Here is a 27,175-nt window from a genome sequence, read left to right as displayed (position 1 = left end):
CACGTGCCCGGGTGGGTCCCGTGTCTGCTGGGACTGGGGGCGGGGGCTCCAGGCCGCCCGCACCCTCGCCCACCGATGGCCGCTCTGACCCTATTTCCTTGTTGGGGCCATACCACAGAACCTTGTAAGGAAGCCCCAGATGGAAAAACCAGTCTGGAGAATTTAGGAAGAGGGGCCTCACACCCACAAAAGGGCCAAACACGACCTGGGTGAGAGCGGGAGGATGTGCCATCCCCATGAGTCCGAGGAAGAGCCCAGCGAGTCCCACACAGAGGGCTGTCAACGACTGGGCACCTCCTGCATGCCACGCACATCTCAGCACCTACTACGCACACTCTCACTCGAAACTCCCAACGGCCGGGTCTGCGAGGGAGACAGAGCCTGCCAGGAGCACCCTCTTCTGCAGAGGACAAAACGGAGACAAAACAGAGAGATGAGGCCACCTAGCTGGTCAGGGCAGAGCGCGGACTTGACCTTTGGATGCTGCGACCATGCTCCCAACCACCGGGACGCTCCAAGTGTTTGCTTCTAAAGTTCATTGCACTGTCCAGAAAGAGAGCTGCTGGCCTTAGGCTAATGAGACCCTACCTCAGAGCTGCTAGGCAGGAAGCAGCGCGAGCTGTGAGCATCCACCAAGGTGAAGACCCCACAGGGGGGCCCTGGGCAGTCACTTTTCTCCGGGACCCCCAGAACTCAGCTGTAGCCCCGACTCTCCACTCGGGGCTATCCTCGGGAAGCTCCCTCCACTCACTGTCCCCTCCCCGCCAGCTTCCCCCCACCCCCGGATGCATCTGGATTGGCCCTGTGTGGGACCCTGGCCCGCTGCCCCCGGGGGCTGGAGCCCGAGCCAGGAGCACTCACAGCTGTCCCAGCCACACCTCGGAGCCACAAACAAACACTGTTGCCTGGAAACCCCACCTCGCCCCAGCATCCCGGGGCTGAATCATGGGATCGGAGCCACTAAGAGTTCTCTGGCCACCATCGTCTGCCCAACCCTTTCATTTCTCAGACAGGAAGACTGAGGCCCAGAGAGGGGACAGGTCTCGCTCAAGTTCACTCAGTGAATTGGGGACCAGGCTGGGATGGGACCCCAGGTCTTTCACAGCCCGGTGTCTCTCCGGGAGCCTTTGCTGTGGCTCGGGCCTGGGCACACGGGCTTGCTCGTCAACCCCGCTGAGTGCAAGTCCGAGAATCACGACTCTGTTTTTCACAGGCAGCAGCTGCATGGGGTAGGAAGCACCCAACGACCATTCCCACCCCCAGACTCAGTTGTTTGCTTTTGGGATGATACCCCAAGGAAACGACCCAGAAGATAAGGAGAAGCATTTGTGGGAAGATGTTCCAACAGCCCGCTGATCACCACTGAGAACTGGCAATAGAACACATGCCCCAAACAGAGGAGCAGCTTAGCAACCATGAGAGCCGAGCGCCCTGGAATGTTATTTTGCCCTTTAAATGAACAGCAAGTGACACGGGCCAGGAGGAATCAAGAAAATGGGGAAATGGGGAAAAAATACCAGTGATGAAGGGCAGAAAAGAAGGTACATTAAGCTGGATCCTATCAAAGCATCTGCGTGCACAGATGGGAAGGGGGTGCAGACGCAGGTGGATGGTTTCGAGTGTTAATGATACTCAAGCTCCTAGAGTTGTCTTTCCTTTAGGACTCATTGACTCAGAGGACAGAGGAGCCCAGAATATTCTCTAGACCCTCCAGAGAGAGCAGGGGCCTGCCTGACCTTGGCCCAGAAGCCTGATGGGTACGTGTCAACATGTTCTCACGTCTGCGTGCAGGTCCCTATGTGTCCGTGTTCGTGTCTGCACGCTTGTCTGTGTCTGTCCGTGTGTGTGCGTGTCTGTGTGTCTGTGCTGGTTTGTTTGCATGTGTCCATGTCTGTTCATGTCTGTGTGTGTGTGTGTATGTGCATGTTAGGACCCAGCCCCGGGAGTGGGAAGGTCAGGATCCCAGTTTCCCCACCCCGTGCGCTTCTGTTTCCCTTCTGTGCAGCGGGCATGGTGTCGCTCATCCCAGCTGCCTCCAGGAGGGTTGGCAGGTGATGAGGGAGGAATGGAAATGCGGGAGGCCTCAGGGACTCACCCACATCGTGCTTCTCAACCTAACCGCACCACAGAGTTGCCAGGGAACTCTCAAGAAGCACCAGCCCTGGACCTCTGCTGGCGACCCTAACCGCAGCCAAGGCTGAGAGCCCCCCCACCCCCCACCACCGCCAATGTCACCCAGGGTCAGGAAAGACAGGCCCCAGGCAAGCAGGGAGCAGACACTGGCCTTTCACCCCTGAGGACAGAGGAAGGGGCCGCGGCAGATGAGGCGCTGGATCCCGGAGGCCCATGAACACCTACGACTCGGAAGACTACGTCCGCAAGCTTCCAGAATGGCCACTGGGATGGAAGCTGAGCTTTGGGACCCCCCCCCCCCCGGAGAAGGACGAGAGGAAGGGCAGTAAGAAGGAGCAGGCCGACAGCAGCTCCATCCCGCCCAGCACGGCCACGCTCTGCTCGGTGCGTATTTCCAGGAGGGCTTTTAAATCCTCATTTTCTGGCTGAATGGTTGTATGACTAAAGGCACGTGTGTCTGTGAGAAAGCAGAGCTCCGTTCTGTGCAGGGAAGCTGTCAGCGCCGCGGTGAGGCCCAGAGAACCGCGGGGACCCGGAGCCCGCGAACCAAGGTCAAACGCAATCAAAGTCGGTGAGGTTACTCAGCTCGGCCAGCAGCAGCAGGGGATGGATGGACAGAAGGTGGTCTTTCCACCCAAAGGAGTATTATTCAGCCACAAAATGGAAAGAAGTCCTGACCCACACCACGACATCGATGAACCTCCCAAACATTATGTTGAATGAAAGGAAGCAGACACAAAAAGCCACATGTTATATATAGGATTCCATTTCTACGAAACATCCAGAAGAGAGAAGTCCAAAACCAGAAAGCAGAGGAGGGGTTGCCAGGGGCTGGAGTGGGGGAGGGGCGGGCATGGTGTGGGGTTTGCAGGGGCGGGGGGCTGCTGAAAATTGCTGGAAATGTCTTAAAAGTAGTTGTGGTGTTGGTTGCACAACTCTGAATATCCCGAAACCCGGAACTGTCCCACATGTGGATGGTATCTCACTAAAGCTTGTATATTTAAAAAAGCAGGTAAGAATAAAATGAGATAACAGCTGTGATCATTTTTTTTTTAAAACCAGAAATGATGCCTTAGTTTGTGAATAGCAGCGGCAAAAAAGGTGGTATCAGAGGGAGCAGTTTTCCCGCACTTGACCACGTACTAAGTAAGCATCGTGCATCCCTCGTGAGCATTATTTAAACAAGGCCCACTTTACAGGTGGAAAAACAGGCCAGGAGGAGCCGGTGGCCACCTGAGGTCCCACGACTAACACGACACCAGCTGGGATCTGGGGTCGGGTACAATGAACTCCAGGCCTAAGCTCCTTACCCAGCCCCGCCCCTGCCCAGGCCTATTTTCCTCCTCATTTAGATAAACTCCCAGAATCTCATAAATCTCAAGAGAAAGCTGTAAGCCAGCAAGAAGTGGAGAGGGCAAGGGAGAAAGAACAGAACTGAGGATTGCAAAAGCAGCTCCCACAAATTTATGGCTCCCGGTTGATCTATTAACACATCACAATAAGGAGGGGTGAACAAATGGGTATTATGGTTCTTCATTTCAGTAACAGGCCATAAATAAACAAAGCACCCGGCCGGCCGCCGCCCACCACACAGGCACTAACACCAGGCTTTCTGGGAAGAGATGGGGGCTCCCATGGTCTCCCAGCCCGGAGACATACAGTTGCACGAGACACCAACAGGGCACGGGGATGGAGGCGCTCCAGACCCAGCCCAGGCCCAGGACCCTAGCCTCATTCAGGGTGTAGGCTTCGAGGTTTGGAAGGGCTCACCAAACAGATGTTCTGAGATGCACAGACGCACGTGTGGGCGTTAGGGGGGGTGAGGGCTTGAGACCTCCTGGGTCTGGAACTTCTCAAAGACCTTGCCAGGACTGATGTCACTGGTCAAAGCTTCCCCCCACCACTGCCCCCACTCCCGCCGACGTGGGCCCAAAAGTCAAGGGCCCCAGGAGTTTCGAGGCCTTCTTGTCTGGAACCACCGTCTCCCACAGCCTCCCTCTCTAGCCTCCCTCTCTGATGGCTGGAGAGCAGCTGAGTCAGAAAGCCCAGCCTCCAGACACCTGGGCTGCGGAGCAGGCGAGGACACAGAACGTGACATAGTCAGGACGCCATCCCAACTGTGCTGTGCCTCTTTTCTAGCTGGGTGACCATGAGCAGCTCACTGCAGCTCAATGAGCCTTAGTCGGTCTGGACGGAAGGGCTGCCGTGCAGATGAATGGAGTTTCTGCCTACAGAACCCAGCGCCAGTGCACAAAGCTCGGGCACATGTGACTTCAGAGGGGTCTCTCTCTTGGAGGGGTCTCTGCTCTCTTAGAGGTCCCCTGAGAGGCTTCAAGGGGCCCATGGACCAAAGTGCTATGTGTGGGGGTGCCTGGCTGGCTCAGGAGGTTAAGCGTCTGCCTTCAGCTCAGGTCATGATCTCAGGGTCCTGGGATCGAGCCCCGTGTTGTGCTTCCTGCTCAGTGGGAAGCCTGCTTGTCCCTCTGCCCCTCCCCTCACTTGTGCTCTCTCTCAAATAAATAAATAAAATCTTAAAAAAAAAAAAGAAGTGCTATGTGTGAAGTTGAATACGCACCCCTGGGAGTGTCCACAGGGTCCCACACACTGGCTGGGCCACTGGCCACCTTGAGGCCAGTTTCCTCAAACCCCGAGCTTTGCTTATGTCCAGGCCCAGGGGCACACGGTCAGGGTTACCTGTCGGTGAGGGATGGCACAGGGTGGAAGTCCTTGGTCCAGGTGACCAATGGGGGTGGGGAGCCCTGGGCCTCGCAGTCCAGGGTCACCTCGTCACCAGCCTTGGCCACGATTCTCAGAGGCTCGCCTGCATCACGTGAACCATTCACACGGATCCTGGGCTCAGCTGTTGGTAGAAGCACGCAGCGACTGTGAGTCAGGCAGGAAGTCACTGCCCGGGGGCAAAGGGGGCCAGGACGGCTCCCCTAGGAAGCAGAGAGGATACTGCCACCCTGGAATGTGCAGAGGCGGGTGGGCTGGGCTCGGCTATCAGGGGAAAGTGCAGGTTTGGGGGTGGCCCCAGATCCAATGGTTCCCCCCAGTCCTCCACCATCACCCTCCCTCTGGAAGCTCAGCTGGTTCTGATGACCCTGACATGGTTCCTCCTGCTTCAATATCTGCTACCCGCTAGCTTGTTGGAATGTTCTCCGGGCACATTCCAGCAAGTTCTGTCCTCATCTTCTCCTTCTCCCTTCTCCCTCAGGATCATCCCAGTTATTCTGAGGATATCAACCACCAGATGAAGCACAATGTCCCTCTGGCTTTCTCAAACCCTGATTGGGGGTTTATAACAATCCATGCATGTCACCTCTTTCTCATATCAAGCTCAAGGCTCCTAATGACAGAGATTACCCTGCACGCCTCCTTCCTTATGCCCCACCCCCACATTCCTAGCCAGGTGCTCATACACGGACAGCAGGGGTAGGTGTCTAAGCAACAATAACTCAGCTAGCCAGCTGGGGACATCAAGACCCATGTAGCCCTCATGCATTCCCTTGCACATTACAGAGAAAATCTCCCCTTTAAGAAAGAAAAATTTTTTTGCAATGTGAAAGTATTGGTTATACAAGTTTATATAAAAAAACTTGGCTGTGCATTTGCTCATTCATTCCAGGCCATTCCTGAGTACCCAGCTCTGTGTAAATGCTGGGATGCAGCAGCGAAGGAGACAGATCCTGTCCTCACAGCATCAGGGCCCACAGGGAACACTGGTACCAAACAGCTCAATACACGATTAGTTATTTAATCATAGTTGTGAATGGTGTTACAAAGGGGACAGTCTAGAGAGTATACAGCAAAGTGACTTGACTCAGTCTGAGGAGTCAGAAAGCCTACATCTGACCAATGGGAGAAGTCAGTTGGGCCAAGAGGGGGTAGGAAATTCCAAGCAGAAGGAACTGCACGTTCCAAGGCCCTGAGGAAGGATGCACCATTTAAGAAATCAAAAGGAGGCCAGAGGGTCTGGGGCACAGAGAACCGGGGAGAGAGGTGGGCAAGGGGGCTGCCAAGGTGGGAGGGGTCCAGTGTAGGGCCTGTGGTTTTCCAAGGCTTATTAAAGTGATGGCCGCCCATCATCTGCTTACAAAGGGCTGAGTTGGAACCCCTTTCAGAGTATGCACACACTACTGAGGACAGTGGCTGGGGGAGGACAGCTTTGGTCTGTGTGCCTTTCAGATGGGAAGAATTTAGAGGCAGGGTTGGCAGGGTACGGGGAAGATGCAGGTAAGGTCAGATTGTCCATGCCCCTGACTCCGTGCCTGCCAAGTCCCTCTCCCGGGAAGGGATGGTGTCACTCACTGTTGACAGAAAGCCTCATCTCCTGGCTTGAGAAGCCCACAGCATTGGTGGCTGTGCAGACGTAGGCCCCGGCATCCTGGGGAGATGGCCGGGCGATGATCAGGGTGCCATCTTTGCTCACATTGTAGTGGGGACCCCTGGAGGTCAGGACATTGGTTTCCTACGGTAGAGTCACGGGTGACATCAGCAAAGCCCACAGCCCATGATGATTTGCATCATTCCCCTCCCCATGATGCACTGGGCCCACCTCTCTGGTTACCCTCATGCTAACAGGCTCCTCCTACCTTGGTCCAAGTGATAGTGGGGGTGGGGACCCCTGAGGCCACACAGGGGAGAGAGGCTGGAACCCCTTCATTGGTGACATGGTGGGTGGCAGTGGGCTGGATCCGAGGTGGCACTTTTAAAAACAAACCAATTTTATAAACCAAGCTTCAGAGCAGCATTATTCACGGTAGCCAAAAGGTGGAAATAACCCAAGTATCCGCCAATGGGTTTACGGTTAAACAAAATGTGGTGTGAACATGTAAAATATTATTCAGCTTTAAAAAGGAATAAAAGCCTGATAAGTACTATAACAAGAATGCACCTTGAACACAGTATGCTAAGTGAAATCAGCCACACACAGGACAAATACTATAGGATCCCACTCACGTGAAATCCCTAGAATAGGAAAATTCAGAGACAGGAGGGAGAATGGTGGTTGCCAGGGGCTGGGGGAGGAGAAACGGGGACCTAGTGTTCAGTGGGGACAGAGCTTCATTTTGGGAGGATGAGAAAGTTCCGGAGCTGGGCACCTGGGTGGCTCAGTCGTAAGCGTCTGCCTTCGGCTCAGGTCATGATCCCAGGGTCCTGGGATCGAGCCCCACATCGGGCTCCCTGCTCTGCGGGGAGCCTGCTTCTCGCTCTCCCACTCCCCCTGCTTGTGTTCCCTCTCTCGCTGTCTCTCTCTGTGTGTCAAATAAATAAATAAAAATCTTAAAAAAAAAAAAAAAGAAAAGAAAGTTCTGGAGCTGGATGTTGGTGGTTGTATAGCAATGTGAATGTGCTTCATGCCACTGAACTGTAGGCTTTAAAATGGTTAAAATGGTAAGTTTTATGTTATGTATATTTGACCACAATTTAAAAAAAAAACCACAAACTATTTCAACGAAAGAATACAAGTGGCATAGAAGTATCAACAGCCACACTTCTATAGATTCATGCCCCGGACGGAGGGCACCTGTACCTGGAAACCAGCTGTGCCATTTCTTTGCTCTGGGACTTTGATTAAACCACTTAATCTTTTAGTACCCGTATTCCTTCATCAGCAAAAAAGCTCCTTAACCCCAATTCCCTGCCTACTCTCCAGGGATGGACAGATGAGAAATGGCGGCAAAGAGTGTTCACAGAACACAGTGAACTTGAAAACAAGTGCCAAATCCATTCTGGGCACCATCCAGATTTGTGGGGGAGGAGAAACCCGATGTGGACCCGTCGGGAGAAGCCAAGGGCTCTGCCAGTAAGGGAGGAAAATGCCCTTCTGGATTCTCTCGGGTGGCCAAAGCCCGCCAATCATTACTACTGTTGAATGGAAATGAAGTGAGCCAAGAGCCAGGGCCGGCCCTGCAAAGGAGGCTGTCCTGTATGGGGTGAGAGGTAGCCTTTGCTGATCCTGAGATCCTGCTGAGTGACATGCCTCTCTGAGCTGTCATTTCAGAACGGGGAGTCTTTTAAACCCCACATCTTGAATCGGTATGAAATTTAAGTGAAACCTACACAGAACCTCACAGAGGTCTGGCACATGGGGCATGCCCAGCCTTTGATCGCGTTATTAATTGGGAGTTATGAGGAGGTGAGACCGCGTTCTAGACCCCGCCTCCTTCTGAACTTTGGTTTTCCTCTAGAAAATGGGTAACAATGTCCTTCCTGCTCATCCTTGGGGGTTTTATGAAACAAATGAAAAAAAAAAAAACAAAAAACGGGACGTTAACATACTTGGTAAATGACAAAATATAACCAAACTTAGTTTAAACTTCTTATGTTAAAAAGAACAGTGGTAGCTGGTCGTGTGGGTGAAAGGAACAGGGGCTCTCCAACCCTGTGGGAGTGAGTGTAATTGGGTAAAATATAAATAAAGCCCTAAAAATGTGCGATTTCTGTCAGTCAAAAGTCAATTCTACATGAATGGGTTTATCCTAAGGAAAGAATCGCACATGTGGGCAAAGGTGTCCATCCTGGGAGCAACCCGACAAGAGGGGGCAGGCGAGAGGCTCATGGCTCATCCAAACACATCGTCTTAAACCGAGCCTTCTGAGTATTTATTCACAGAAAATATTCAGAATCTCCTGTCAAGGGAAATACCCAGGTTGTAGGACAGTAATACAGTGTGGTCCCAGTTTGGTTTTTAAATATTTCTGTGTACGTATATATAAAGGATTTACAGAAATATGGATAGAAATACAGATACATAGGGCGCCTGGGTGGCTCAAGTCACTAAGCGTCTGCCTTCGGCTCAGGTCATGATCCCAGGGTCCTGGGATCGAGCCCCGCATCGGGCTCGCTGCTCAGCGGGGAGCCTGCTCCTCCCTCTCCCACTCCCCCTGCTTGTGTTCCCTCTCTTGCTGTATCTGTCTCTGTCAAATAAATAAATAAAATCTTTTTAAAAAAATACAGATACATAAAGAATTTATATGCACTTTATATAAAGAATGTATATATTATGTAAAAATTATTTACATACAAAGTAAATAAAGTTATATACAATTTAAGTTACACATAACTCATTACATATATAGTGTGTATAAATGCACATTGTGTAAGCTCACATGTGTATAACGTGTGAAAGATACACACCAACATGTAAAATTATCTGGTTCTCCTTAGCTGCTGTATTGTGTTTTACGTGTCTCACCTCGAATTTTCCTACCGTGAAAATGTACTATTTGTGCAACTTTTTTAAACAGAAGTATTGAAGATCAAGTTCTCCCCCTGCCCCTTCCCCATCCTCTCACACCCCGCACCCCTACCCCCCCCACCCCGGGACTCACCCTGGACAACCAACTCCACGTCCCTGTGCTGAGAGCCAGCCGCGTTGGTGACCACACAGCTATACCTCCCTGCGTCCTCCTGCAGCGCCCGGTCAAGGTGGAGGCTGCCATCTGCTCGGATGGAATGCCGGCTGCCAGGTGGGAGCTGGTAAGGGTGAGGGAGCCCCAGTTTGAACTGCGGCCCTACGTGGGGCCAGCTGAGAAAGAGCGTTCTGGAGAACCACACTGCCTGCCGGGCCAGTGGGGAGCAGTCTGGACTGAGAAGCTAGGGGTTTGGAGAACCCCTCCCCTTCCCTGAGACTCCTCCACCCTGCAGACCAGCAGGGCTAGGGGTCCTTGCCCCCACTCTCCCCACAACGAGCTGAACTAGGAGGGCAAGCTGCCTGACCCCAGTGGGCCGATGGGAGCCTCCCCCAAGAGTGCAGGGTTGGAGCCGGAGTCTTTACTGAGCAGGTGCTGGGGCTCCAAGGCCCTTCCACACTGAAGCTGCAGAGAGGAGGGACAGACTCCTGGGGGGAAAACAGAGCCACACAGAGTAGAACAGACGTATGGCCACATCAGATGTGGTCCCAGAGAGAGAAGCAGAGACAGTGGCTCCTGGTGGCTGCCCAGATGTGTACGCACGGGGACCAGGGTGGGGCAGGGAGCACTGGTCCAGAATGGGGCCTGGGGTAACCTCTGTAAAGATGTCTAGTCAGCCCGTCTTTGGTGAGGGGTCCTTTTAAGAGCCCTTCCACCAGGCCTGAGCCCTCTTTCGGCCTCCTTGACCCTGTCCCGGGAGCCTAGCCTCACACCCTGCACTCAGGTTCTAGAAGCTGCTCCTGCACCATCTCAAGACCAGGCCCTTTGGGGCTGAGCAAGCTTGAGGGGATTTCTGCTGGTGGCACGCGGCAGCCCAACAGGCGCGGGTCCACCCGGCGTCCCTACTGAGTTAAAACAGACTCCACATCTCCAGCCACTCCCTGTCCTGGCCTCGACACGGCCCCGGGCCACTCCTTCCGCACCTACCCATCCGATCCTACTCAGGAAGGCTCCTCACCGCTGCAGCCCACACCCCCAGGCAGGGGCCTCCTCGGGGTCACGTCTAATCACACAGGCTGCAGAGTGAGTCGTCAGCATGATCAGCCTCTGCAAAGCCCACACGCTCCGGGGGCAGGACCCTGTCTGCCCTGCACCAGGGTCTGGGGGCAGGACAGCAGGAACAGAAAGACAGCCACACGGTCGCTACCTCCCTAGGAGTCCAGAGTCTGCCCATCTGCAGCAGTGACAGCACTTCTCTATGGCCTTGAGGGCACAAGGACCCCAGGATGTCTGAGGACAAGGCGCAAGAATTGAGGAAGGTGGGGGGGGGGGGCAAAGAAGGCGTGGCCACGAGGGGAGAAATGGAAGAAAATAAAGAAAACCAAATCAATATGAGTGGAGAAAGCAAGCAGCCACCGTGTGCCCAGCTATGTAGTCAGGGCAGGTACTAACGGGCCACGTCTCTGCCCCAGAACTGTCGGGGGGTGGGGACGAAAGCACTCTCTCCGCTCCCCAGCCTCAGCATTAGCAGAGCACAAGGTCCTCCGGAGGCTCTCCAGGGGACCAGCAGCCACACGGTCCTCAGCCGGACTTGGGAGGGCGGCTGATGCTATCAGCGCATTTATCAGAGAAATTTCTGGGAAGAGGCAGGAAAGAGAGGGAGGAAGGAAGAGCACATCCCAAAACAAGCGAACAGCCAAGCGGAGGCCGAGGGGGGCACACGACAGCCCCTCCGTCCCCAGGCATCCCCAGAGAGCCAGCACTCACAGGCAGGCCGGCCTTGAGCCAGTGTCTCTCTGGGAAGGGCCTCCCAGCCAGGATGATGCAGGGCAGGGACACCGGCTGCCTCTCCAGCACCCGGACGGTGGAGGCGCTGCTGGCGATCTGCGGTGGGGCTGTGGGGACAGGAGATGGTATGCGTCACGCAGATTCCCATGGGTGGTCACCCCCTCTCCTCCCCAGGGAACCAGTGGAAGCATCAGAACAGGGGCTCCTCCAGGGTCCAAGGGCGCACTTCCTGGGGCATGCTGCTTCCTGGGATCCAGATGCTCCTCCTGGAGAACCTGGCACGGACACATCTGTCCCAGAGCGTGGGCGGCCATGGGGGGGTCTCCCTGGGGGAGTCCCAACCTCCCCACCAAACCCTCTTCCCCTAGATCCACCAGCGAACCATGTCCGGTCACGACGAGCTGGGCCTCTGCCCGGACCTTCCCAAACACATTTTGAGCTTCACAGACATACGGGGCCTGATCTTCAGGGACCACACCTGAGGGGCAGAAAGAGGCAGGACTGACTGCCCGGACTCGCCACGGCTCCAGCCCCGCAGGGGCAGGCAGCCTTCGGCGCAGCCCGGCCCCGCAGAGGTGAGGTAGGAGGGCTGGGGGAAGCGGCCAAGCCTTGGAAGGGCGGGAAGGCCTCAGCGCTCCTCTGCAGAATGGGGGACGTTTATGAATCCCCGTGCCTTGTGGCATGATGGGGTGGGCTCGCTGATGTAAACACAGTGCCCGGCATCCGGCCCTGCGCACAGCAAGCGGTCATAGTGTGATGGTGGGGGCCATGATAATGGCAATGGGACACTTCACACGGGTCAGGGACTCTGCTGGGCGCTTTATGTGTATTACCCACACAGCAACCCCCCCGGGCGGCCTGTTAGTAAACCCAAGTGGTAGGTTTTGTCCTTATCATTACTATCTCGGGTTCAGAGTAGGAGAACGACGTGACCAGGGTCAGCCAGCCAAAATACGACCCTGCATCAACCCTACCCGCGTTCAAAGCCAGGGGTCAAGGCTCTGCTCCGAGCCACCTGGCCTGGGGGCTGAGAATATCAGAAGCCGTGCTGTCTCCCTTGCCCACCCTCCCCTCCCCCAGTGTCTTACTTTCAAAGAACAGCACGCCCAAATCGGGCTGCCCAGTCCTGCTGCCCCGCCTGGGCCCCAGTGGCTGGCCATCTCCACGGCGCCAGGTGACCAGCGGGGGCGGGCGGCCCATGGCCCGGCATGCCAGGAGGGCACTCCTCCCCAGCTCCACAGTGACGTCCCGGGGCAGCTCCATCAGCTGGGGTGCATCTGCAGGGAGAGGACCAGTCAGCCATGCCTGGTGGCTGAACCCACCGTGCCCCCAGAGGCCTGTTCCTGCCGCCTGCCTCCCCTCCCATTGCTAGAAGGTTCCATTTCTCCCAGCCTCACCCTCATGAACCTGGGGCTGACTCATATCCAGGGCTCCAGGGCCAACCTGAGCTTGGCTTGGTCCAGGCCTGGAGAGTTCTTAGGGATGAGGCAGAGGGAGTGGCCTTTGGCGGGATGAAGCTGCCGCCATGCCTCATACCCCTGCATGGGGTCACGGGGGCCTCGCCGGGCCTCGCCGTGCAGGGGAAGGCAACAGGCCTGTTCCTGGCAGCAACACCTCCCGGGAAGCCCACCTCTGAGGGGTGGCAAGGCAAGCTCCAGCCACAGGAGCCCAGCTACCTCAGAGACCCTCCCTTCTCTCGCCCTCTTCCACCTTCCTCCGGCAGGTGTCCTGAACTTGGGCAACAAACTATCCTGACCCCCAAAGAGCCAAATCTGTGGAGAGATGAATGGTCATCTTCATTCTCCTCTCTACATCTCTGTTTGCTAATATTTTTGTAAGGAGTACATAAAACTCCACCACAAAATGAAAACATGCTTACTATAAATAAGGTGACCTTACACTTGATGGTCCAAATGGGACACTGGAACATACTAATCAGGGCACCAGGACAACAGTCCCAAACAAGGACTGCCCTGCTCATGGGAGTTAAACAAAACTCCAATAATACACAAGAATATACTTCCCCCAGTTTTTGCTCCACACACCCCAAATCTCATGCCCTTCCCCAGGGTCATCACTGTTAACAGTTTGTAGTGTTTCTTCTAAACTTTTTTCGAAGCATTGTCTTATATTTATAATCAGGAGAAAATAAGTTGTTTCCCAAAACATAAAGTCATGATCCTTCCTACCCTTCGGCAGGCCAGGAGATGGCCCAATTCCAGATGGGTCCAGGCCCTGTCCTTGCAGCTTATGGGCACGGTTCTCAGGTCCCTGTCCCCAGACCTATGACCAGTAAGGTCCCCTAGGCTTTTTTTAACCTGTGGCATCCAACACCATGGAAAATCCTCCACCCCTTTATTCTGTCCGCCTCCCTCCAGAAATCTCCCCCATCCATCCAAATCATGACATCAAATTTCCCTCCTGGCCTAGGGATTAGGGATGTTCCAAGGAGATATAAACACAACTTGGAAAATTACTGCAAGGAGGACCCAAGTCTTGGACCCAGCCTCCAGACACCACCCACACGCCTCTCTTTCTTGTTAGGGCCTGGCAGCTGCCGAGATCCAGAATCCCAGAAAGCCTCCACTCCGGGCTCGCCTCAGATAGGATCATTGCTCCCGCAGAGCCCTGGCCCCGGGAGGCACGACTTTGCCATCCCCCACTTGCTGGGCAGAGCTGAGCCCAGGGCCAGATAACCCCAGAGCCTGCCTTCACCCGCTCCGTCCAGCCAGACCTGCTTCTTGACCTCCTTTGCCCCCAAACAGCCCAGCTTTGTCTCCAGACTGTGGGACACAACAAAGCACACTCTTCCCCATTGTCCTCCCAGTCCTGAACTTCCCCCCAAAAAAGGGACAACCAGCTTATGATAGTTAGCAAATAATATGTACAGAGGGTAGCATTTGGAATGCCTATTAAGGGACAGGCAAGGTGACGGTCCTTTTAGAAACAACAATTTCATCAACCCCATTTTACAGATGAGGAAACTGAGGCTCAGCGAGATTAAGGAGGGTGCCCAAGCGCACAGCTCGAAGTCAACAGCAGAGGAGGGCTCAGAGCTTAGGTCTGGCTGTTGCTAAGGCCCAGGCTCCTACCCACCGCACCCCTGTGTCCCCCCCCACCGGGGTCCTCAGAAGCAACTTGGCTGCTATTTCAGCCAGAGCCGCACCCACCTCTTCTGTCCTCTCTTTGGGTGAATCCCGAAGCAGCCAAATCCCAGACTCAGATCCCACCCAGAAAACTCTAACTCAGCCTCCGGCATAGCCATCCCCCCAGCCCAGTCTCACTGGAGCCCCCAACTAAGGCAGGATCCCAGAATCCTCATATGCCAGAGCTGAAGGCCCTTTGCTCCCCTCATTTGTAGATGGGAAACTGAGGCCGGGGGCAGGGGCAGGGGCAGGGCCGGCCCTGAGTCCTGCAGCATGTTGGTGGGGCCTGGGCTCCCAACCCAGTGCCCTTCCCAGAGACTCATCAGAGGTTCAGCCACCTCTGTCCTCAGCCCTCCTCCTCACGGACTCCCAGGTGACCCCTGCAGTAATCCAGGGAGGGACCGTAAACTGGCCCTGTGTTCAGACAGAATGTCAGGGTGTCTGTCACTGGGGGGACTGGCTTCCACAGCCCCCTCCTGGGAAGGTTCCTGCAGTTGGGCTGAGGCTGCAGCTGCCGGTGCACTCTCGTGGGCCTCTTCCTCCTTAGAAAAATATTAACAATTTGGGGCGCCTGGGTGGCTCAGTCAGTTAAGCGGCTGCCTTTGGCTCAGGTCATGATCCCAGGGTCCTGGGATCGAGTCCCAGTTCGGGCTCCCTGCTCGGCAGGGAGTCTGCTTCTCCTTCTGACCCTCCCCACTCTTGTGCTCTCTCTCTCAAATAAATGAATTAAATCTTTAAAAAAATATATTAACAATTCTATTTTATCACCGCATTGACATAAAGGCAGACAATCCAGGCTGGATTCATTTTCATCTACTTGTCGTCATCCATTTGTTTCCTTCTGATTTTAAAAGAAATTAGAATCAGAGCATTGTCCCGGGGCCCTGGACCTATCCCAGGCCCTAGGTTTGTGCCCGCTGTGCCTGATGGAAAAGCCAAAGCTACTTCTCTCCTGCTCCCCTAGGCTGGCCAGGGGTTCTCTGCACTCCCCAAAGCATAAGCTCTTCTCCCCTGCTCATCTACCCGGCAACCTGGGGCTCCCAGGCCGGGAACAGAAGGCAGGGACAGAAATGAGGAAACACACAGAGGAATGAACATCCTCTCTTCCTGAGTGAGAATCCAGCAGGTGCAGATAACTTAGCTCGGAGCAGCTGGTCTCAGGGAACAGAAAGGGCGCTGAACTTGGGACGGGCATGCCTGCTATGAGCCCGGTCACCAGCCATGTGATGAATCTCGCCGCCTCCCTGGGCCCGGGGCGGCCAGCGTGTTGAGTATCTATTCCATTCAAGCCCCGAGCGAAGCTCGTTCTCTCATTAAATCTATCAAGGACCCTATGAGCAAAGCTCTATTACTTTCCTCCCTTTTCACAGATGAGGAAAGGAAGGCTCAATAACTTGGCCAAAGAAGCAGTGGAGTCTGGGCATCATCCAGTCTGCCGGATACCAGGCCCAGAGGTGATGCAAAGGTGCCCTGCGGGCGGGGCCCCCAACACTGGCAGCCACCGCCCTCCTTCCCAAACGCGGCTGGGAAGCCGGTTCCTAGCTCAACAGCAGGAGCTGGGCACAGCGCCCAGCTGTTCCCCGCCCTGGAAGGCTCTGCCGGCCTGGCTAGGAAGGCCGGGCCACAGCTGCCACCCAGATGGGCAGGAAATTCGATTTCCCACCACTGCTGCCAGTCCAGCTCTCTTCAGACACACAGGTGCTGGGCCACCGTCCACCCCTTCCCCGACCTCAAGGCCGAAGGCCACCAGTGGCCAAGAAGCCTGCCTCTGGGATGCCAGCCGTCTCCTCCTCTGACATGGGGAACCCGCCCTAAGGTCCATTGCTGACAGGTGAAGGAATAGGACCAGGAGGGCGTGTCAGCCTGGACCCCAAAGAAATAAGGCACTGCTGAAAAGAAATCAGACACGGAGCAAAGGATGATTGCCTGTGACAACGCCAAGTACAGCCCTGGCTGGAGCGCCCTCTACACTCACCCAGAACCTACTGACTATTAACAATGACAGTGACGTTGATCAGAACCCCTCAGGCCCCAGGCCAGTCTTACCTTGCACTCCTCAACATCCTAGAGACATTTTGCCGACGAGGAACCCAAGGCTCAGAGTGGGGAAGCAATGTCCAAGCTCACCCTGCTGCTGAGCATCACGATGAAGTCCAGGGGCTAAAGGCCTGGACCCTGGGTTCGGATCTCAGCTCTGCCACTCAGCAGCTGTGTGACCTTGGGCAAGTCACTTAACCTCTCTGTGCCTCGGGTTCCCCATCTATATAGGAGATAATGACAGAACCCACCTCAAAGAGTTGTTGAGAGGTTTACATGTTAGTACACGAAACATGCTTAGAGCTGGCCCTGGTACCTGGCAAATTTCATAGATATCCTGGCTTATATGTTTATCGTTATCAGGCTCTAAGCCTGCACCTTTCCACACCCACCCCACTCTACCTGAGAGCGAGCCACATAGCGCACTCTCTACAGGGAACATCGAAGCACATCAACTCCCCACCCTAAAAACTCTCACCAACCCCGCAGGACCAAGCCCAAATGGTGCCAGGCTCCTGAGGCTGAGCATGACCCACAGCAGGTAGCAGCCTCCTGGGCGCCCCTCAGCCCCGGCTCAGTCTCACTCCCTGGCTCGCTTCTCCTGCCGTGGGGAGATCTGCACATGCTGCTCCCTTCGCCTCGAACACTGCTCCCCAGCTCATCACCTGCCTGATGGCTTCTGGGTTCATCTCAGACATCACCTCCTCCAGGAAGCCTTCCCAGCCCCCAATGTCTGTTGGACTCCTTCTCTGGGCACCAACAGCTCCCCATGGATACCACTTGCAAATGCTCACTACCCTGAGTATCCCACTTGTCTGTTTGCCGTCTCTCTCCTCGACACCAAGAGCAACACAAAGGCAGATGCCGAGTCTCGCCTGCTGTTTTGTCCCCGGCACAGGGCCTGGCCACCTGGTGACCGCGCAAGGGAGGTAGGAGTGACAGAACCAACAACTGAAGGCTAAGGGTGCCCCAAGCCCGGGAGAATCCAACCCTGACATGGCACCATCGTCCTCGGGGCCAGAACCTTCTACTCACAAGGCCTGCTCCACCCAGGGCCCCTCACTGTCCTTGGGGAGCCCCTTGGCCATCCCACCCAGCCTCGACAAGCACATTGTTGATTCTCTGTGCTTCCCCGGGACTCCCAGCACCTGGCCTTCCCGCCGTGGCCACAGCAAACCCCTCAGAGCCCAGTTCATGCTGGCCCAGCATGCCGAGGAGCTGTGCCCACAACTTTGAGCAATCCCCAGGGCCCTGGGTGCAGGCCTGGAATTCAGACGTCATGACAGTCACAGCCAAGGCCATGCACCAGCCACAGAAGAACCCAGACTCCCCATCTGTAAAGAGGGGATAATCACCCATCTGTTTAGTAAGCACTCGAGATGGGCTAAACCCTGTGCTAAGCATTATATGCCTGATCTCACCAAACCCTCCCAGCAACCCCATTTTACAGATAGGAAAACTGAGGGTCAATGACTCAACCAAAGCACATAGATGGTAAATGATAGAGATAAGACGGGAACTCAGATCCCAGGGATGACCATGCCCAAGCTTGAACCAAACTGTCTCTGTGGTAGGCAGCCTCCAAGGTGGCCTCCTGGGATGCACACACTTGAGTAGCCCCTCCCACCCATCGTGTACCAGGGTTGGTCTGTGTGACCAAGACAATATAGTAGAAGTGACAGTATGTCACTTCCAGGACCGGCTGGTTATAAAGACTGCAGCTTCCTTGTGGGATTCTCTCTCTTTCCCTCTCCCTCCCTCTCTTTCTCTCTCTCTCTTCTCCCTCTCTCTTTTCTCTCTCTCTTCTCTGTCGTCTCTCTCCCTCTTTCCCCTCCTCTCTCCTCCCTCTTTCTCCTCTCTCTTTTCTCTCTCCTTTCTCTCTCTTCTCTCTCTCCTCTCTCTCTTCTCCTCCCTCTCTCTTCTCTCTCTTATCCCCCCTCCCTTTTCTTCCCCCTCTCTCCTTCTCTCTCTCTCTCCCTCCCTCAACTCCCTTGCTCATGGGAATCCATGTCAGGAGAAGCCTTCTAGAGACGCCCACATGGGGAACGAACGAACTGAGGCATCCTGCCAACAGCCGCGTGAGTGAATCCAGACTGGCTCCTCCAGCCCCAGTCAAGCCTTCAGATGATGCAGCCCCGGCTGAAGCATTAATTGCAATCCCGTGAGAGCCTCCGAGCCACAACCACCCAGCCAAGCCACTCCTAAACCCTGGCCCTCCAGAACTGCAAGCAAATAAATGCTTACTGTTTAAGCCACAAAGTTTTGGGGCAATTTGTCATACAGCAAGAGGCACTGTGTCCTTGGTCCCACGTGCTCCGGATGCACATGATACAGATTCCACACTGGCATTCTCTATGGTAGAGTTCCCTCCTCCCTGCTCAGAGGCAGGGCAAAGGGGGAGGGGGCAGGTGGGGACAAGGTGTACACTCACGTCCAACCTCCAGCTGGATCTCTGCAGAAGCATCGCCCATCTCATTGACAGCTCGGCAGGTGTAGACGCCAGCATCCCTCTCCCGAGCTGCTGGGATCCGCAGTGTCCCAGAGCTGGAGCCCTCGGGGGCCAGAATCATTTCAAGACCCCCTGCACCAAAGATGGGAAAACATCAGGCGGGTGCCCACGGTGGTCACGGAGGCTAGGGTACCAGGCTGCTGAGCCTTCCTGACCCTCAGGCTCCTGTAACTGCACTGGGCTGGAGCCTGGGAGGGGCCGAATGGGGCACGGTCCCTCCCCAAAAGCCAGGACCCCCATTATTTAACAGGGACAGAGTTTCAGTTTTGTAAGAGGAACAGAGTTCTGGAAACGGATGGTGGTTAATGGTTATTCAACAATGCGAATGTACTTAATACTATCAAGCTGTAGCCCTAAAAAGGGTTAAGATGTAAAGTTTGTTATTTGTATTTTACAACAATTAAAAAAAAATTTTTTTTAAGTCAGGACTCCTAGCTCCAGCCCTGCAGGGGGGGCTTTCCCTGAGCCCCTCTGCTGACCAGGAGTGAGGCCCAGTCTGTCCCCCTACTTGTGACAGGCTCAGCACCCACAGACTCCTTGCCTGGGCCTCCCTGCTGGGTCCCCATCCTCTGCCCCAGTTCCAGACTGAGGTCACCCCAGGATGAGCACACCCCAGTCACTGGCTGCCTCTCTGACACCTGACCCCAGGCAGGCCTCCCTCCTTTCTCCTGCCTGTGGTCTACACCCAGGCTCCCCTGATCCCAACCTACTTTCTACATTTTAATATAATTTTTTATTTTTATTGTTTTTATTGTGATAAAATGTACATAACACAAAACTTGACCACTTTAAGCATTTTGAGTGTCCGATTCAGTGGCATCAAATACGTTCACGTTATTGTGTAACCATCCCCTCCATCCGTCTCCAGAACTTTCTCATCTTGCCAAACTGAAACAATGTCCCCGGTAAACACTGACCCCCCCCCAACCCCCCACACCCAGCCCCTGGTGCCCACTCTTTTCCTTTCTGTCCCTACACATCTGCCTCGTCTAGGTCCCTCACGTAAGTGGAATCATAGAGTATTTGCCCTTCTGTGTCTGGCTGATTTCACTCTGCATCATGTCCCCGAGACTCATCCGTGTTGTTCTCAGAATTTCACCCCTTGTTTTCAAATGAAAAAAAATTTCAATTGTGGTAAAAAACACAGAACAAAATTTACCATCTTAACCATTTTCAAGAGCACAGTTCAGGGGTGTTAACTGTATTTACACTGTTGTACAATTTGAATTCCACTTCTTTTCCAGTCTGAATAATATTCCACTGAGAGAGGCCCTTTTAAAAAGTGTTCCCAGGGCAGGCTCTCGGCCAGAACAGGAGAGACATGAGCACCGAGTCAGGAGTCCCGGGGCCTCTGCCACCCAGGGGTAGCCTGGCACAAAAGGCTCACACTCTGAGCTGCTTCTGCCTGTGTCAAAGTCAAGGTGGGCTCTGACAAGCTGGCAGACAGGTGCCATGAATGACAGAGCCCGTCCAGGTGGGAGAGGGCAACACGGGTGAGGGCTGACCCTTGGGAGGAGCTAGGATTCTACTCCTGGAAAGACAGGAGCAGCCCCTGCTGAGGGCTCAAGAACACTCCCATCAGCCAAACTCCAGCTCGGAGTCCGGCACTGGGAAGACCCTCCGTACCCATTGACTCAAAAGAGCCTCAGAACAGCCCTGGTACTACTGGTCCCCATTTCTCAGATTAACCGCATCACCATCACTAAGAACACTGAACCCAGGGGCGCCTGGGTGGCTCAGTCGGTGAAGCATCTGCCTTCGGCTCAGGTCAGGATCTCAGGGTCCTGGGATCGAGTCCCGCGTCAGGCTTCCTGCTCAGTGGGGAGTCTGCTCTTCTCCCTCTCCCTCTGCCCCTCCTCCCTGCTCATGTTCTTGCTCGCTCTTGCGCTCTCTCTCAAATAAATAAATAAAATCTTAAAAAAAAAAAAAAAGAACACCGTGCCCAGCCCACCTGCCAGGCTTGTTCTAAATACTTTACTTATGTGAACTCATCTCATCCTCACACAACTAACCTATCTGATGTTCCCCATTTCCCAGATAAGGAAGCAGGCTCAGCGATGCCAGGTCACCTGCCCGCTGTCACCCAGGGGAGCTAGAATTCAAATCTGTGTCTACTCTAAATCCTGCTCCTCACCACTGAGCTGCCAGTCCTCCCAGACACCCCATTCGCAGTGCCACTCCCCACCCCATGACCATTCCGGAAAGCTGATCCTCCAGGGGCCCCAGAGGGACAGTTCCCCGGGCCCCTCTCCCACCTGGCGTACCTCGATACCAGATGACCCGGGGTGGGGGCACCCCAGACACCTCACACACCAGCACAGCCTGATCCCCGACGGCAGCCAGCACCACCTCATTTACTGCAGAGACTGACGGTGGATCTGCGCGGGAGCAGATGGGGAGCTTGGGACCCGCCCACAGACTCCCTAGGTCAGCAGTGCAGCTTCTCACGGTGGGGGGGCGGTGAGCGAGGACAGGGAAGGAGCTGCATCCTCTGCCTCCTCCCCACCCCCCACCACTCAGGGACCGTCACGACAGAAAGATCTAGCCACTGTTGGTTTTCTTAAAAGTTTCTGACCCAGGACCTCTAATTAAAACCAGTCACTCCTGGAACCAACCCACCCCACACACATCCGTTTCTCATTGAATTTGCCATAAAAGTCGAAACCTGGGGCGCCTGGGTGGTTCAGTCAGTTAAGCGGCTGCCTTCGGCTTGGGTCATGATCTCAGGGTTCTGGGCTTGAACCCCCAGTTGGGTTCCCTGCTCAGCGGGGAGTCTGCTTCTCCCTCTGCCTCTGCCCCTCCCCCTGCTTCTGCTCTCTCTCTTAAAAAAAAAAAAAAAAAGCTGAAACCCTACAAGGTCCTAAATGCCCTGCATGGGCTGCCCATCCCTCCCCCTGTCCCCGTCCCCGACTCCCTCCCATCCTCTCCATACCAGCCTTCTTGTTGCCTCCTGAGCACCCCAGACTCATTCTGACCTCAGGGCCCGTGCCTCACCAGGTCCCTTTCCCATTCTTGTCTCTGGCGAGCATCCGCCCCTCGTGGAGACCTTGGCCCATCCTGTGTGTACCAGCCGTGTCCCTCCCGTCCCCACCTGCACATCACACTGCTCCCATAGCACACTCCGAAAGCACCGTTATCCGTTTGCATGCTTCTTCTGTGCCTCCCCGTGAGAATATGAGCTCGCCCCGGGCAGCGACCACGTGTTCACTGCTGAATCCCCAGGGCCTGGCACACAGCAGATGCTCAACAAGTATTTGTGGATGGGAAGGAGGGAGGGAGAGAGAGGAGGGAGGCTCTTCTGAGATGCCCAGGGCCCAGGTACCTGTATAGTAGAGGGTGACCATCTCTTCGTCTGTGCCGACCTCATTCACAGCCTGGCAGCTATAATTCCCAGCATCCTCTGGGGCCACTCCCTGAATGATCAGGGTTCCCTGGGCATCTACATGGATTCTGGAGTCAGGCCATAAAACAACATGTTCAATGGCCAAAAGGCCAATGAGGTCCAGTCACCCGAGGACTACCTCAGTCATCACAACAACAAATTAATTAATAGCATCACTAGCGATCGCCATTTTCTACTGACTGCTTGCTCTGTGCCTGGCTGTATGCTCAGAGCTTTGCATAGATTGTCCTTGTTAATGCATGAGGTTCAGAGAGGTAAAGCGACTTGCCCAAGGTCACACAGCCTGAATGGCAGGGGCAGGATTCAAGCACAGGTCTACTGGATTCTGGAACTAAAGCTCCCTGACCCCTGAGCTCATACTGAGGCATCATTATATTTCCAAAGTGATCTTGCTCCTGAGTCTCAAATGATCCCAGAAGAAGGCAGGACAAATGCTCCCCTCTCCCCGCACCACCCCCCACCCACCACCACCCCATTTACAGGTAAAAAGATGGAGGCCCAGAGGCATCCCCCAGGAGTCCTTATTCACCTGCTCCTGGTCCCAGAGCCCCTGGCCCTGGGCCCCTCACCTGCTGTCCTCTTGCAGAGCATGACCCCCACGGCTCCAGGAGATGTGTGGTGTGGGGTATCCAGAGGCTGAGCAGCTGATGTTCACCTCCATACCCTGGGAGAAGTGCTGGGACCGGGTGTGGATGCTGACCTGGGGGGCCTCTGCAGTATAAAGAGTGGACAGGTGGGGAAGAGCCTGTCAGGGCAGCCATGCTGTTCCAGGTGCCCAGCCCCAGCCTCCTCTCCATCCCCAAAGTCACAGATGGGCCAGACGTAGGAAGCAAAGGCCCCAAGGGGCCTGAATCCCCAGGGAGTGGCTTTCCTGGGAACTGGGGTTGACCAGGCAGCCGCCCAGGCCACACAAAGTGGCTTTCCTAATGCCCCCACAGGTTCTGCTCCAGGCTGAGCATCTTGGAGAGGGTCAGGCAAATAGGCAGATGCCAGAGCTGGGGACAACTCTCACCTCCAGTGACCTTGAGTGGACCCCAAGGCCTGCCCGAGTATTGGCCCCAAACCTAGGTTCTATTCACAGTACAATAGGCTTGTTGGACTCAAACAGACCTCACCAGGCCAACTCACCTAGAAAACGTAAACAGGCCCCTCCCATGTCAGTGGCAGACAAAGCTAATAGATATGGCAGAACCTAGACATGGCCTCAGAATCCTTCTCAACACACTCCAGGCAACCAACCAAGAATTGCTGGCACAAGAGAGAACAGTTGTCCCAATAGGCTCATTTTCACACTTGGAAAAATAGCAGCCCAGAAAGAAAGATCTGTCTAAACCCTGGGTAGACCCGACGTGACCTCCAGGTCCTAAAACTCCCAGATGGGGACTCTTTCCACTGCCTCCCCCGACCCCATCTGGTCGGTGCCACCCAGCCCCTGCCAAGCACATCTGATCTCTGGACTTCCAGGAGTTTCCTGCATTCCATTCCTGCCCTTCATATGGGGGGGGAGGGGCAATGGAGGTGCTCCACGGCATGGGAAATCAATAGGACAATGAAATCGGCTTGGCCTACAGCAGCAGAAATTTAGGTTAGATATTAGGGTGAACTTTCCAACAGGGAGAACCCCTAAACTTATGCTAGGAGGCTACAGAATCCTCTTTCTCTGGAAATTCAGAAGACAGTCACAGGACTAATGTTGCCTGCCCGACGTGATGCCTGGGCAGAGGCATGGATCAATGGGCTCTGGGGAGGAGCACTAGGGAGTGTGTTAAATTGGAAGGACAGACAGCAGTGGAAGGCAGAGCCTCACCTCGCACCAGGAGCCAGATGGATGCCCTGGTGACCCCATTGGCGTTGCTGGCCATGCACTGGTACCGCCCACCGTCGATGGGGATAACGTCGCTGACCTCCAGGGATAGGTTGGCCAGCTGGGCGACTCTGCCCGTCGAGGCCGACAGGACTCGCCAGTCCCGGATCCACGTCAGGTTGTAGGGGACATCACTCAGGACCTGGCAGGACAGGACGGCGGTCTCCCCTGGGGACACGGTGATGTTGGGGGCAGGGACTAGCTGCGGCGGGGGGTCTGAAGGAACAAAAACAGAGGAGACTGGGAGGGGGCGGACACAGAGAGAGGGCCATCCTGCCAGCGCTGGGGGTGTCCTGACTCCAGAGTCCCGCACGGGATCCTTGAAGACACGTTGTCCATCAGAGCAGTGGAGAAGCATCTGCTCACCATCCCAGGCCAGCGCCGCCCCGGGAGGAGGGCCCATTTCCCCCACATCCCCCCACTTCCCCACCACCATCACACCCCCGACGAGGGCCGCATGGCACATGCGTGCTTTTCGCACGACAGCCAAGTGCAACATGGACCAAGATCCCCACTACTCTTCTCACCCCGTGAGCCAGGAACTCCCCTCTGGGGAATACAGCCTCGGAAATCACCGTCAAGAGGGAAACAGTAATGAGTACACAGCTATTCTCTGTGCAGATCGCAGGAGGATCCTCACAGCCAAAATGTACCACGGAGGCCACTGCCCCAAACGAGGAAAGAGCTGAGAAAACCACTATCCTGACAGGAAAAAAGGGTAAGTGATCAGATCAGAGACCATCTAACCAGGGATGTGGGCCCGAGCGCTCGCAGGGAAAAAGCTGGGTCCACACAAGCTACACGTGTCAATGACCTGCTGTCACAAAGAGCATGTGAACTTCACAGCCCCGAAAAATGATACTGCAGAAACCAGCCAGAAATAATATTCTGGGGCAAATGAGAAAATCTGACTGCAGCCAAATTAAATAGCATTAAGGTATTATTGTTCATTTTATTAGGTGTAATCATAAAATTTTTATTATATGGGAAAATGTACTTTCTAAAAAAAAAAAGAGTGATAAATACTGAAATGTCAGGATGCCTACAATTTAGTTTAAAATAGTCTAGCCAGAAAGCGAGAAAGCAAATATGGCAAAATTTTAGCGATTAGTAAGTCTAAGGAATGGGTGTGTGCGTTTCCTTATACTGTTCCCTTTTCCTGTCCTTATCATTTATAAAAAGTAAAACCATGGGGCGCCTGGGTGGCTCAAGTCGCTTAAGTGTCCGACTCTTAATTTCGGCTCAGGTCATGACCTCAGGGTTGTGAGATCGAGCCCCACGTGGGGAGTCTTTCTCTCTCCATCTCCCTCTGCCCCTCACCCTCCTCAAATAAATAAATCTTTAAAAATTTTTTAAGTAATAGAAAATTTTTAAAAATATAGAAGTAAAACTGTTAATTCATTCTGTAGAAGCATGTTTGCAGACACATTATATTGTTAGATGATAAAAAATCAGGTTGCCATATGTGTATGTACGTGTAATACATATGTATAATACTATCCCATTTTCTTAAAATGCGCACATAGATAAAGGTCTAAAAGGAAGTAAATTAAAATGCTGTGGAGGTTGGGGTGCCTGGGTGGCTCAGTCGGTTAAGTGTCCGACTCTTGATTTCGGCTCAGGTCATGATCTCAGGGTCGTGAGATCAAGCCCCAAGCGGGGAGTATGCTTGGGATTCTCGCTCTCCCTTTGCCTCTCCCCCTCAATCCCATGCTCACTCACTCTTTTTCTCTAAAATAAATAAATAAATCTTTTAAAAAAATGCTATGGAGGTTGTCTCTAGAATAAGACCACAGGTTATCCAAATCTTCTTTTGCCTGTCTGTACTTCCCCCCGTCTTCCTGCCAGGAGCATGGCAGTCTGTGTGAGATTAGACGATGCAGACTGACTAATCTTTCCATGTTCCTTGGGCTCCTTTTCTTCTCTTCAAGACAGTTTAGATTCTTGATTTAAAAAACGGAGCCCATTTCGTTTCTAGACGGCCTGTGACATCTCCAAACTTCCTGAGCTGGATGGTGCTATCCTGGCAGGGACCTGGAGGCATTAAGGGAGGGGGACTTCCGGATGGACAGTGGCCCCTGGAAGGGCCTAGGGGAGGAGGGCATGACCCTAGCCGGGCTCCTCAACCTTCCTCCATCTGAGATCCACAGGCCGCTCCTGGGTGACAGCCCAAACGGGGCGCCAGGGGGCAGGTGGCAGCATGGGCAGTGGACTCTGGGGAATGGACAGTCCCCGGCAACTGGCTGGCATGCTCCCCCCGCAGATGGAGACGCCCTGGGGGCAAACCCTAGAGGGAAAAATCAAGAAGGGGTGGGGAGGGTATACGAGGGTATACGAGGACGGGCCGAAAGGACAGACCTGTGACAACAATCTGGGCCTTTGCTCGTCCAGTCCCAGCCCTGCTGATGGCCGTGCACTCATACACCCCTTCCTCGGTCTTGGAGGCCCGTGGGATCTCCCAGCTGCTGTTTCCCGACACCCTGCAAACCCAGAACAGCTGGAGACACACAATCCCACTGACCCCAGCCAGGGTCCCCCAGCTTCGTCCGGTCCCTAAACCCTGCCCAGAGGGAACAAATCCTCTTGGAGAGGCTGTCTGACTCTTCTTACCACCAAGGACATGCAAATTTTACAACATGCTGTGTGACTCTGAGCAAGTCCCTTTCCCTCTCTGAGCCCCAGACTTTCATGCATGAGGGGGCGGGTCTCAGACGGTCCTTCCTGTTCTAACCCCAGGAGCTGGGCCCTGCATGGGATGAGTGTTCCAGAAGCTGGGGAGGCCCACAGCTCCTTCACAGGGTGATGACCCAGCAGCGGTGGGAGCTTTGGGGACCACCCTCCCCCATCTTGGGCCATGCTGCGAGGTGCCCAGGAGGACATTATGACCGAGACCAAAGGTCCTTCTCCCACCACCCACTCCCCTCAGACCCCCGCGGC

The 27,175-nt window shown here is 54.6% G+C and overlaps 1 protein-coding gene across 1 annotated transcript in view; it reads right to left on the bottom strand.

Moving 5' to 3' along the window:
- HMCN2 (hemicentin 2) overlaps window positions 1-27,175 on the bottom strand; it is a 146,103-nt gene that overhangs the window by 83,142 nt on the left and 35,786 nt on the right. Inside the window, exons 10-22 of the mRNA XM_081802661.1 lie at window positions 26,597-26,718; window positions 24,182-24,454; window positions 22,944-23,085; window positions 22,294-22,421; window positions 21,236-21,349; window positions 18,894-19,043; window positions 12,368-12,556; window positions 11,662-11,757; window positions 11,259-11,386; window positions 9,471-9,615; window positions 6,729-6,841; window positions 6,445-6,604; window positions 4,828-4,993 (exon numbers count right to left, since the gene is read on the bottom strand). Of these exons, the coding sequence (XP_081658787.1) occupies window positions 4,828-4,993; window positions 6,445-6,604; window positions 6,729-6,841; window positions 9,471-9,615; window positions 11,259-11,386; window positions 11,662-11,757; window positions 12,368-12,556; window positions 18,894-19,043; window positions 21,236-21,349; window positions 22,294-22,421; window positions 22,944-23,085; window positions 24,182-24,454; window positions 26,597-26,718 (1,926 nt within the window). The remainder of the gene's footprint in view (window positions 1-4,827; window positions 4,994-6,444; window positions 6,605-6,728; window positions 6,842-9,470; window positions 9,616-11,258; window positions 11,387-11,661; window positions 11,758-12,367; window positions 12,557-18,893; window positions 19,044-21,235; window positions 21,350-22,293; window positions 22,422-22,943; window positions 23,086-24,181; window positions 24,455-26,596; window positions 26,719-27,175) is intronic.

Source organism: Leptonychotes weddellii, chromosome 14, assembly GCF_054177405.1.
Source record: "Leptonychotes weddellii isolate Sample4059 chromosome 14, ASM5417740v2, whole genome shotgun sequence".
NCBI classification, from domain to species: Eukaryota; Metazoa; Chordata; class Mammalia; order Carnivora; family Phocidae; genus Leptonychotes; species Leptonychotes weddellii.
Note: the sequence above shows the minus strand (reverse complement) of the source record. Positions and strands in the feature narration are given on the sequence as shown.